General features: G+C 52.9%; 1 protein-coding gene across 4 annotated transcripts in view; it reads left to right on the forward strand.

Annotated features, from left to right (window-relative positions):
• The first annotated feature begins 4,979 nt into the window (after positions 1-4,979).
• Positions 4,980-12,999, forward strand: part of TFCP2L1 (transcription factor CP2 like 1) — a 62,049-nt gene continuing 54,029 nt past the window's right edge. For 2 of the 4 annotated variants that reach the window (XM_033440381.2, XM_033440383.2), the window contains exons 1-3: positions 4,980-5,137; positions 5,762-5,791; positions 8,610-8,761. In XM_033440381.2, coding sequence (XP_033296272.1) covers positions 5,076-5,137; positions 5,762-5,791; positions 8,610-8,761 — 244 coding nt within the window. In that variant the 5' untranslated portion in view covers positions 4,980-5,075. The remainder of the gene's footprint in view (positions 5,138-5,761; positions 5,792-8,609; positions 8,762-12,999) is intronic. The other 2 variants (XM_033440382.2, XM_004276506.3) reach the window with 1 other exon arrangement.

Below are 12,999 nucleotides of genomic sequence, written 5' to 3' on the forward strand. Positions count from 1 at the left end.
AGAGGTTAAGTGACTTACCCAACGCAACACAGCCAGTCCACTCCCCAGAAGTCAGAGGTCACCTGGCCCCTTCTTACTCCCTGTGGCTCCCACTTTGTTGTCCCCCTAGAGAACCACACTTTCTCCTCCCTCGGCACCTTTGCACATGCTGTTCCTCATGCCTGGAGAACCTCCTGCTGTTTTCTTTCATCTACAGAAATCTTACCTACCTTGGAACCCAGCTCAGATTACCGGCCTCTCCTTCCCCAAGGAAGCCTGCCAGGATTATCCAGCTCTAAGATCTCTGGGCAGCCCCGGCAGCCCTAGTGTGGCCCCTGCAGCCTCCTTCGGACACATGCGTGCTCATGGGCGCCACACAGCTCGGGAAGAGTCCCCAGGAGGCACACTGATGAGCGGGATGGGGTGGAAGTCGGGGGGGCTGAACTTTTTGAATGTTGTGCGTAATTCTATGTTATTCCTAGAACATTAGTTAATTGCATAATCGACAGTACTAGTGATTTTCCTATCGGAAGCGTCTCCCATTGTGGGATCTTAGTTCCTAGACCAGGGATGGAACCACGGCCCCAACCATGTGAGCACTGAGTCCCAACCACTGGGCCACCAGGGAATTCCCTCCCATGGTGTTTCATGTCAGTTCAAGTCATTCACATTAGAAGAGCAGCTCCTAAGTAGCCTTTGTGTGAGGACCCCACGCCACGTGCAGGGGACGCATTTCCAAGGAGGACGTGGGCCCTGCCTAGGAGATTCCAGAGCCCGCTGGGGGCACAGACTCACAGAAGATTGCTGCTTCCTCAGGAGGGCTGTCAGCTCCTGAGGGTCTTGGAGACCCCTGCCTCCCCCAGCTGTTGGGTGCACATGGGGTGAGGTGGGCCAGCTGCCCCACCCATGCCCTGGCCTAGGCTGGGGGCCGAGAGGCGGCACCGGCACAGGGCACCGGGTCCAGAGGCCTAAGGTCAGGAGGCTTGGGTTCAAATCCGGGATCTCAGTCCCCTCGCCTTGGGCAGGTCGTTCCAGTGTTTGGAGCCTCCTGGGGTAATCGCAGCGAACCTTGCAGGGCTGTAGAGGAGAGAGTGCATTCGTGAAATGAATGCCTGTGTAGAGCCAGGGCTCAGCAGATGGGAGCTTCTGGTGTGTTCCCTGCCTGGGGCTTTGCCCCTCAGCGGGAGTCAGGGCCCGAGGTACAGTCAAGAGGGCCCCACAGGCCAGACACCAAGTGCAGGAGGGCTCCCGCCTGCCAGCGCCAGGCCCATCCCATTCCCCTGCCTGGGCGGAGTGTACAGCAGCGGGGGCGGGCCTGGCCTCCAGCTGGAGGATGCTGCCCGCTCTGTATTTGCAACCCACTGTCCCCAAGCCTGTGGGCATAATAGGGCCCAAGGGAGAGGCTCGCCCCAGGAGAACACCCCTGCCCACCAGCTCTGTGGGGCCCCAGGCCGCTCCTTAGGAGCAGACACACCTCTGATCCCAGCACGTTTGCCCAGCCTCATGTGAAGAAAGAAACGCAAGGCCTCGGGACAGGAATTGATGGTAACCAAAGAGCACAGGCCCTGAACTCTCAGCTCTGGCCTCGAAACCCAGCTGTGGCATTCAGATTCCTGAGCCTCAGTTTCCTCATCTGTGAGATGGGGTGATAAGCCTACTTCTCAGCATTGGCAAACTCCAGGGGATGGCGCCAGGCCTGGCACAGAGTAAAAGTCAATAGTCCTTCCTGGTGGTGCAGTGGTTAAGAACCCGCCTGCCAATGCAGGGGACACGGGTTCGATCCCAGGTCCGGGAAGCTCCCACATGCCAAGGAGCAACTAAGCCTGTGAGCCGCAACTACTGAGCCTGCATGCCACAACTACTGAAGCCCGTGCGCCTAGAGCCCGTGCTCCGCAACAAGAGAAGCCACTGCAATGAGAAGCCCGCGCACCGCAAGGAAGAGTAGCCCCTGCTCGCTGCAACTAGAGAAAGCCCGCACGCAGCAATGAAGACCAAACGCAGCCAAAAAAAAAAAAAAAAAAAAAAAGTCCATCATAAGTGAACGGTGGACATTTACAAAATGAAAAGAGAGACTGATAGGCTATCGCCTGCACGTCTGTCTTCTCCTGACAGGACTGGGAGCCCCTGGGGCCCAGGCTGGTCCTAACTGTGCAACGATGACAAGTCACAGGCAGGGGTACGCATCCTTGTTCACACAGCATGACTCAGAGGCAGTCTCCAAGGGCATTGCCAATCCTACACTCAGGAGAGTCCAAATCTGGGAGTTCCCTGGTGGTCCAGTGGTTAGGACTTGGCCCTTTCACTGACGAGGGCCTGGGTTCAATCCCTGGGCAGGGAACTAAGATCCCTCAAGCCGTGCAGCATCAACAGAAACAAAAGAGTCAAAATCGAGGAATGGAGTGAAGGTCTGAAGTCACCTCAAGGGACAGAGAAGGCTGGTCATTCCCGAGAGGCTACGCTCACTGACCCTAAGTTTCATCACCCCCTTGAAACGAAGCCTGATCACTCCCATTCACCAAAGGCAAGACTGAGGTTCAAAGGGTCCAGTAATCATCTCTCCGGTGGTGTGAGACAAACCATGTCACCTGTTCGTGGCTTAAAGCCGCATCTGTGTGTTTGCTCTCAGGGCTGCATTCTGGGCAGGGCTTGGTGGGTGGCTCATTTCTGCTCCATGCGGTGTCTGCTGGAGCAGATCCACTGGCCCAGCCAAGACGGCCCTTGCTGGTGGCCCGAATGGGTGGGGCCTGGTGGGCCTTGCTCCCCAGCGGGGTGGTTGGACTCTCCCCTCGGTGTCCAGAGCTCCAGGAGAGTGCAGGCAGAAGCTGCCTGGCTTCCTAGGGCTGACTGGAACTGGAACACCTGTATTCTACAGTCAAAGCAAGTCCCAGGACCATGCTGACGTGAGAGGCCGCATGCGGTCCATTTACCCCAATCCAGGCCCACACATCCTGACGAAGCCAGGTGGGAAAGCTGGATTTGAATCAGGGTCGTCTCCTTCCCATGCTCCCCATGCCCTTTCTCCAGGCTTTTGCACAGGTTGCGTGCTCGTCCAGCCTTGATTTCACAGATTGGCCAAACTTCCGCCCATCCATCAGGAGACATCACACTACCTGGGAGACTTTTCTGAGCTCCAAAATCCTCCCTTGAATTCACAGGGCAGCCTCTACAACCTTGATCACACTGCACCGTCATTGCTGCTCACCCACCGGCCTCTCCAGTCAGAATGCAAGCTTGCATCTCGCACCTAGGACCATGCCTGGCACACGGCAGGTGCTCTGGGGGTATCTGCCCAGTGAGGGAATCCAGAAGAGGGCACGCTGTTTCTACACCACCTCAGAGCACCTCCCACGTGAACACCGGACTTGTCATGGACCCTCAGACGGAGCTTAGCGTTCAGGATATTTATTTGGAGGTGCCCTTGAAATTAACACCCATGCAAGGGATGGGAAGGAAACAGGAGTGTATGAAGAAGGTCCCGTGACAGCTCTGACTGGCCCCACGGGGGATCCTAAGCCTACAACAGCCCATCAGCAGAGATGGCCAGACTTTGATATTTTGTGTGGGTAGTCATTGGGGTCACCCCAACAGGGGGTTACCTTGGGCAAGGAGGCTCTCCGCAACAGAGCCCCTGGGGCGGAAGGCTGCGGGCTGTCTGCTTATAGTCCTGCCTGTAGCTGGTGCAACAAATCCATCCGTGAAGGGGGATCTGAGTGGCAGGAGAGCAGTGGGGAGGTGGTGGGCCCTCAGAGCTGCCCAGAGGAAGTGGTTGCCAGTTGTGACCAGTGGCTGCAGTGGGGCAGGGGGGACCTAGAGAGCAGATTGAGGGAGGCTTTGACTCACCCCCATGCTTGGGGGAGCTGGGAGTTCTGGCCTGCAGTCTCCGGGGGACGTCATTTGCTCTGAATACCAGTCTGGGATAGAACGTGCAGCTCTTCTGTGCCAGGCACTGGACCAACGTGGGGACGGGGTGGGGTGTGAATGTCACTCGGGTGTGGGTCATGGCTCTTTGACCTCCACTCCGTCCTAACTGCCCCACCCCCGTGACCCACTGCCCACACTCCTTCCAGACTGATCCTTCCAAAAGGCAGCTCATACATGCAACTCCTCTGCTGAAAACACACTTAGAATAAAAGCCCAGCTGCTTCTTTGCCAGGGCCTGCCAGGCCCTCTTTGATCTGCCCCACTCACCGTGCCCACCTCACCTCCTAAGCTCTCCCCTGGGTCACCCAGCCCCAGGCCACGCCAAAGTAGGTCAGCCGCAGGGCCTTGCTTACTGTTGCCCTGCCTGGAACCACTTTCCCTCCGGATATTCACAGAGGCATTTCCTCTGAATCTATAAGGCCTCAGCTCAAGGTCGCGTCCTCCAGGAAGCCTTCTCTGATTACTCACTTGATGCACTGCTTTTTAAAAATATTTATTCAGCTAATATGTATTGAGCACTCACTATGTCCCAAGCACTTTTCTAGGCGGTGGGGATAGAACAGTGAATTAGAGAGTCCACAGCCTTGCCCTCTTGGAGACAGACAGTCCATACACAAGCGTACATTAAACAACAAAACAAAACACGATTTCTGAGAGTGTCACAGTGCTATGAAAAAGCAAGAGCAAGGGAAGGGGTCCCTGACATCCAAGCTCACAGCGGCCTCTCCCCAACCGCGGTACCGCTCTGGGGACCCGCCCTGGGCACCCGCCCTGGGGCCGCGCGAATGGGCGCGCGGAGGAGGCGCGTCGGTGACACCGGGGCTGCGGTGATGGTTACCTGGGCCCCGCCCCGGGGGCCGGGATGGAGCCCGGGCCTCAGCCCCCGCCCGCGGCCGCGCCGCCCGCTCGCGGTCGCCGCCCTGGAGGCGCGCTCGCTCCCGGGGAGGACGCGCCCGTGCGGGTCACCAGGTGAGGCGGCCGCTGGAGCCATCTCCCGGCCGCGCGGCCTGGGGGCGGGTCCGGTTGAGGCCCCGCCCCCAGGGCAGTCCATAAATGCGCGGGGGCGGGCGGACCCAGCGGTCGGGAGCGCTGCTGGCAGGTGACCGAGAGAGGTCGGCGCGCCCCGCGTCCCGTCCGCCGCGCGCCTGGGTCGGGCCGGGCTCGGAGCCCCAGCCATGCTGTTCTGGCACACGCAGCCCGAGCACTACAACCAGCACAACTCCGGCAGCTACCTGCGGTAAGGGGCTTGGGCCGGGGTCTGCGGGCCGGGAGCGGGGCGGCCGGGCCAGGGGTCCCGAGCGCCCCCGCTGCGCCCCCGCCTCCCCTCTGTCTGCCCTTGGGGGACTGAGGGAGACCCGCCCAGAGTCCCGCCTGGGACCGACGGACCGACCCCAGCGGGAGCCGACGCTCAGAGTTGGGGACCCCCCCGGGAGGCGGGTTTGCGGAGCCTGGTGCCCGCGGGGGCTGCTTCCCCGACGACCCCGGCGGGCGCAGAGCGCGCATCTCTGGCCGCAGCCTCTTCGGGGCCGTCCGCCTCCCTGTCTCTCCTCTCCCCGCTCGCGTCGGAGAAGAGGAAACTTCCTGCCGTCGGTCTGGAGCCTGTCCCGGGGAGTCTAGTTCCCTGCTCTTTGCCCCTCTCCGCCCGGTCCCTCTCCGAGCCTCGCGTCCTCTCCAGTGTCCTTGCTCCGGCCGAGGGGCGAGTGAGCGGCGAGCGCGGCCCTACGCTGGGCCTCGCGGGCCGGCGGGGGCGGGCGGGGGCTTGGGAGGGACAGGGTCCCCCCTCCCACCAGGTGGTCTTGCGTGTGTAGGCCCGAGGCCCGCACATTGATTGCCCTTGATGGAAATCTTTCTTCTTCTGCAGGGATTTGACTAGTGCTCTTCAAAGGGAAAAGTAAGTCCTGCCTGTCTTGCAAAGTTTTCTCCCCTGTCCCCTTGAAGGAAGTGGCACCTCCGTTAGCTTCAGTTCCTGGAGGATTGTTTTTCCCTGTTGTGCAGCTGGCCGGGTACTAATGGGCGGTCATTTCACTTTCTGAACTCGCCTGAACCAGCTGTAGCCTGTCTTTATTTCCATCCTAGTCACAGTTTATGAAATGTGCCTAATTTAACCCAAAGGGCATTTGGTGTGAGCTCAGAGAAAGTGAATTGTGGGACCTAGGTGGGAAGTCGCTGGTACAGGCTGCCCCACAGTGAGAGCCCGTCCTGCATGCTTCATTTCATTTTTATTTTTGGTCCCTAGAAGTTTCAAGTCAGATTGAGCAGTACAGGTGATTTGGAAATCCTGGCTTTTGATAGATATTTGTCCAGTAGTCGTCCCCGAAGGCATCCCCATTTCAGAAGGCAAAGGAGTGATTGGGTTTATGTAATGTGTCTGCTGTGTTTTATCATGGGCCAGAGTGGTAGGGGATGGCAGAAGTCTAGGGTCTTAATTAAGGACTGATGGCTTCTCTGCAGACCATGGTGATGTCACCAGAGGGAGACTGCTCTGGGGGATGTTAAGCCCACCGGGAAGATTTTTTTTTTTTTTTGGCCATGCCTTGCGGCTCGCGGGGATCTTACTTCCCCGTGCCCCCTGCAGTGGAAGCGTGGAGTCCTAACCACTGGACCGCCAGGCAAGTCCCCTACTGGGCAGATGTTAATCCCTGGCAGAAGGCTGTGTCTGTTCGCTTACTTGAAATGCTACAATGGGATACATTTATTGTACCGCGCCATGCAGTTTTAGGTGTGATTTTGCCTGAATTTTGTAGTTTGTGGCCATTCGGGATGTTGCCATAGATTAGAAATAAGTTTGGAGGTGACCCTGAGTGGAGACGTGAGTGTATTTAAAACTTCCTGGATACCGAAAATGTCATCCTTTTAGGGAATAATTCTCCTCTTGGGCGGGAGGTGCCCCTGCTCCGGAGATGGGATTTTGGGGAGTACCTTTTAGGAGTTTGGTATTGCATTCAGCGGGGTGAGGTGGGGTGCGAGTTGGGGTGAAAGGTCGTTTGGGGAGCATGGATTAAAAAGCATGTTGGTCCACACTCTTTTTTTTTTTTTTGGCCATGCCTGGCATTATGCGGGATCTTAGTTCCCCGACCAGGGATTGAACCCGCGCCCCCTGCAGTGGAAGCGTGGAGTCCTAACCACTGGACAGCCAGGGAGGTCCCCATACTCTATTTTAATTTCACTTCTTGGAAGCTGGGGTGTTCACCCTTGGAGAGGTTGACCTCGGTGAACGCCAAGGTGAGGGTCAGTGAATATGCCTCTGGTCCCCCTGGCTCTAGAGCGAAGGTCTTGTCCTTTTGTTTAGTTTGTGCATTTTCTTTTTGGTCCTCTCCTCACTGAGCGGCACCTCTGCAAGTTGTCTCACCTTCCCAGGTAGCGGCCTGTACTCCCTTCTTCCCTCCTTCTGTTTCATGTCCTGGTGACTTCATTGCTCAGCAAATAAGGATGCCAGGCTTGAAACAAGTTACTGTTGAGTGATGGCTCTTACCCACCCTCCTCCCCTGCATCCCTCCCTTTTTTTAAATTTAAAGGCACCAGCCCATGGATTATTAACTTAACGTGGTCTGGGCAAACACAAAATTATGCAATCGCCCAGGGAGCACGCCTGCCTGCTTCTCCCCTGTTCCTAGATAACCTCTTGGGCTGGGAGTGTGCCCCGGTCTGGGCAAAGGAAGGTGTGGGGTGGGAGAGCCAGGGCCATGGATGGTGGCAGGGCTGGCCCCCCACAGGGGAGGTTTTCCACGTGAGCCCCAAACCAGACTTTTCCTTCTGAGAGTTGTTGCAACATGTTGGGATGTGTGCCGGGTCTGTGTTTTAGAGCTACTCGTTTGTGGTGCTGTCTGAGGAGCAGATTATACCAGTGACTCTGCTGTTTATATAGTGAAGTGGGGTCAGTGAATCTGATTCAGAACCCAGGATGCTCTGAGGGTAGAGGGCACGGGCACTGTTTTGGCATGAGTGTCCGTGCCATAATCTGTTCGTAATCCAGAGAGCATAACCAAGTCTCTCCTGCTTTCAGGTCCTTCATGTTCTCAAGGATTTCTCTTTTCCTTGGGAAGGCACTTAAGAAATACATCCAGAAACAAGTTATCCAGTCCTAGGCTGATGTGAGGCTGATTTTTTGGATCTGATGGGGATTTTTGTTTAGAGGTGGAGGAAAAGAATCTTTGAGCATCTCAGTATTTTCCATTTGGGTAAGAAAACTGAACAGAAACCAAGGTCCTTCTTGTTTTGCGTTTAGGAGATATTAGTATGACCCTTAAAATAGGGCTTATGGGCCAGCTGTCCTTTTTTTTTAGAAGGGTGGAGGGTTGTCTCAGTTTGGGTGGGTGAAGCAGTTTCTCCATTTGCATGGTTTCCAGAATCCGGAGGACAGGAAATTGTCTTGGTCTGAGAAGTGGCCAATAACTGGAACAGTTTATTTAAAAAGATTAAAAATTTTGTTCGGGCTCTTATTCTAAAAGCCAGACTCTTGTGGATGGCAACCAGGCGGCATCTGAATCAACCTCTCGAAGGTCTTGGCGTGAAAGTAGAATCATCCAGGATTGGTCTCCCTCACTGGAAAGCACCTTAGAGTATCTGTGACACGCGGTGCGGTAGGCTGAACCCGCCTGCTGCACCATGCTGGGCTGCGTTGCCCTTGACACCAGGGCTGGCCACATGGCCCTGTCTTTGCGAATGGGCTCCGGGGACCCTGCTCCTGACCCCTCCCTCCTGTGTTGCAGCGACGTCCTCGCCCTGCCCATCTTCAAGCAGGAGGAGCCCCAGCTGTCCCCCGAGAACGAGGCCCGCCTGCCACCCCTGCAGTATGTGCTGTGTGCCGCCACGTCCCCAGCTGTGAAGCTGCACGAAGAGACTTTGACCTACCTCAACCAAGGTAGTCCTGGAGCACCGGGCCGGGGTGGAGCCTGGGGGCTGGGGAGACCGCCCAGGAGCGGGGAGTTGACCTGAATGACCCATTTGGGCCTGTTACCTTGTCAGGGTGGGAGAGTTGGGGTTCGGGAAAGGAGCGCTGGTGTCCTAGCTGCGAGACTTCTGAGCCTCAGTGTTTTCATCTGAGAAATGGACACATCAGCTATGTTTCACTCAGGCCAAATGAGTGAAGGTTCACATTCCTCGTATGGGCCCTCCAGGGAGCAGATGATGCTCAGTGATTGGCAACCATACTTATAATTACTACTTGCTGGGACCACACCCGGTGTCCTTTCCCGGACGTAGATTGAGCACCTTTGGTATACAAGGTCAGCTGCCCTTTCTGGAGCTGTACCCGGCAGTGATGGGAAGGCCCATCCTAACGCAGCCCAGGGGCCGGATTCCACACATGCCAGGCAGGAGCCCTTTGTGGCGATGGGGACAAGCGTGTCCTGGGAGAGATGGCACGGGCGTTTGACTTTGCTTTCCAGCCCCAGTGCTTCCCAGCTCTTTGACTTTTCCTCTGAGCCTCAGTGTGTTCACGTGTGAAATGAGAAGCGTCATTTTGTGAGGTTTGAGAGGACGAAGGCGTGTGAAGTGCCTGTTCCATTTCTGATGTCCTTTATCAGGACCCGTGGACCAGTGGCCTAACCGATGGTGTTTTTGTGGTTTCTCTATGCTGTGTGCCTGTGTTTATTGCCCTTCCCCTCTGGGTCACCTCAGACGCCCTGGCATGCAGCGGATTAGTTGCCCCTGTGTTTAAAGTGAGCAGAGCCGAGGGGCAGGGGGACGCAGTACTTTCTGGAAGGGCAGGGGATGACCGTGTGGTTGCAGTTTATCTTCCACGGGCGGTTTCCTTTCTGCAGAACTCTGGCTTCCCGACCTGGGGAGCCAGCCGGGGGCGGAAGTCCAGCCTGACCTCTGACAGCTCAACTGGCCAGCTTCTGGGCCAGGGACCAGCTCAGAATCAGCAGGTGGCTCGGCGTCGGCCTGTGGACGTGGCCAGGGCAAGGGCATGCTTATCCCTGTGGGGGGCTCTGGGGCCTCAGCTGGTCGCCAAGCCGAGCTCAGTCGGCTCTCGGGTGCCTGGCTCAGGCCCTGAGATCTGTGTTCCATTTGCTGAGGCTGGTGACCGCTGACGGCAGGTGAGCTGGCTGTGTGGAAGAATGCCTCTGTGTGTCTGTGCTTGTTTGCGGAATGGCTTTGACCATTTTCCTTTCTCTTTCACAGAAGGTCAAACGCTACCAACCTGTATATCTTGGAGCAGGGGTTTTCCCCTCTGGGCCTCTGCTCTCTTGCCTAAGTGCAGCATGAAGAAACTGGGTGAGGTTTACAGAGAGCTGAGGTCAGGGGTGGTTCTTGTTCCTGGCCCATCCTGGGGTCAGAGGCCCAGCTGCTGGCCCAGCGCGCCCGCCTCCCCCCTCCCCCATCTCTAAGGCCTTTGACTGCCCCACCTACCTTCTCTCCACCCCATCCCTCCTTTCTTTCAGTCAACTTTCAACAACGTTTGGCAGTCAACACACTAGGTCTTTTTAAAAGAGTTATCCTTTGCTAATATAGAGAAGATAAAAGAGGCAGAAAGAGTTGCCCTTGTGTTAATTTAGTGTATTTGCTTTAGGTCTTTTTAGTGCATTTGCTTTAGTGTATTTCTTTTTTTTTTAAATATGTTCCTAAAATAAATTTATTTATTTTATTTAATTTTATTTTTGGCTACGGTGGGTCTTCATTGCTGCACGCGGGCTGCGGCGAGAGGGGGCTACTCTTCGTTGCGGTGCGCGGGTGTCTCACTGCGGTGGCTTCTCTTGTTGCAATGCACGGGCTCTAGGCGCGTGGGCTCAGTAGTTGTGGCTCATAAGCTCTAGAGCACAGGCTCAGTGGTTGTGGCGCACGGGCTTAGTTGCTCTGCAGCATCTGGGATCTTCCCAGACCAGGGATTGAATCTGTGTCCCCTGCATTGGCAGGCGGATTCTTAACCACTGCGCCACCAGGGAAGTCCCCACAGGGCTTAATCTTAAACTAGCATTTAAATGTAACCTCATTACTAATGTGGTTGAATATTTAAAATATATTTATTAGTCTTTTAAATTTCTCCATCAGTTAAATTCATGTTCTTTGCACATTTCTTATTGGGATGTTTCCATCTCACGGATTGTAAGAGCATACCCTAAATGAAGAATATTAACCTTTTAGCTGCCGTATATTGGAAACAATTTTTTCCCTGACCATTTAACCATATTTATTTTGTGATAACTATATTTATGGTGTGAGATGTATGTCATGGATAGAAATTGACTTTCAACATCTATTGTCAAGTCTTTCAGTTTTCTAAAATGATTTTCCTTTTATGTTTAGAATGCCTGCCCACCCCAAAATCAGCTTAGTGGTTTCCTAAAGTTCATGTAGTGGTTTCTAAATTTTAACATTGCAATGTGCTTGGAATTCTTTTGGAAACGATAATTAGTCATTTAATGATGATTTTGGATTATTACTATATAAAATATATGTATTTCTTTTTTTCTCCCAGCTTTACCAGTGGGATTTATACTTTCATACGTTATATTTGGAGTTTGTGATGTGATGTAAAAGTCTAAGTTTACTTATTTTTCTAAATAGTTGACCTACTAGTTAATGCCTAGTTTACCTCTTATTCTCACTGGTTTAAATGCCACTTTCGAAACATTTAAAAAGCCATATTCTAAACTATGGGTCCAGAAACAGATGCATAGATGTTTGTCCTGTACACCTGATTGTTGCCCCATTTCTAGCTGAACTAATTGTAGCTTGGAAGTATGTTTCCCTTTTTGGGAGTAGAAGTTCCTTTTATCATTCTTCTTAACCTTTCTCAGTCACCTATTCTTACAGACGGATTTTACAACCATTGAATCTTCCTTCTGTACTTTTTAAAAAAATATTTATGAGATCATATACTTTATAAAGTTGTTTCTTACTTCTATTAAACTATTCTTGTAATATTTTCTATTATAAAACCTCTTAGACATCATTTAAAATGTCCGCGTAATATTTCACTATTTTCTTTTATTATTTAGGACTGATTATTGTCTTAACTGCTGGGATGAAATATACAATGTAATTACTTGAGTGTCTGTCTCCCATAATAGAATGGAAGCTCTGTGAGGGCAGAGCCATGTCTGTGTTTTTAACATTATATCCCAAGTGTTAGGCTTGGTGCCTTGATAGTAGATGCTCTGTAAATATTCAGAAAATTTAAAAATAAGGATGATTTATTTTATTTCCATTTCACTTTTCTCTCTCTTCCCCTCTCTCTTTTTTTTTTGTTGCTATTATCAGTAATGCTGTACTTGATATCTTTTTCAATGTACCTTATTTAAAGTAGCTTCTATGCCTGTGTCATACGACAAATAAGCATCAGTTTAAAAGAAAAGGAGCTTTGACATATCAGTCAACAGTCAAAACCTTTCTGTTTAATTAAAAAGTTTGCTATTAAGTGTTTAATGTTTATTGCGTTGGCTCTATGATGTTTAGGGCACTATTTCTCTGAGGCCATCCCATGTCTTCTTTCTTGTGATGATGTGTTTAAGGTTCTCCAAAGACATGGAAGGGATGCTGGATCTGTAAATGAAAAAGTCATTTAAACCATTGGATTTTTCAGTGCAGTGTCAGACCAGTGCCCTCACATCATGGCTAGGATAAGGTGTGTTCCTTGTGGGTGTCTTATCACCAAGCCCGATGGCTAGTTTTGGATACAGTGAAAATGGTTTGAGAACCAAAGTACGTGCTCTTCCCCTGAAATGGAGTCCTAAGGTGAAGGGGTAGACAGCTGTTGAATGGAGGTCTTTGAACTCCCAGGCCAATCTCTTTGTCAGTGGCCGAAGGTCACTGTGGAGACATGTTTCCTGAAGGCTGGAGCCGGAGGCAAGGGATGAAGTAGGTAAGGTGGTGGGAGAGTCAGGGAGATCAGAAGAAAGAGGACCCCAGGCAATCTGTGTAGGCAATTCTGCCTTTGAGATAAGAACAGCTTTGCAAGAATGGCTTGTTATGGAGAAAACTTTGGAATTTCCTACCAAAGCAACTCTTCGATCTTAAATACAGTGATGGATTTTTCCAACAGTCTTATATTCATTCATTCATGGAATAAAACTTCCTGTCCATTGGAAAGAGAGGATGATGGTTCAGGGAGAGAGAGAAAAGCCACGTGCAAAGGCAAGAACGGGTAGGGTGTGG

This window comes from Orcinus orca, chromosome 7 (assembly GCF_937001465.1).
Source record: "Orcinus orca chromosome 7, mOrcOrc1.1, whole genome shotgun sequence".
Classification (NCBI taxonomy): domain Eukaryota; kingdom Metazoa; phylum Chordata; class Mammalia; order Artiodactyla; family Delphinidae; genus Orcinus; species Orcinus orca.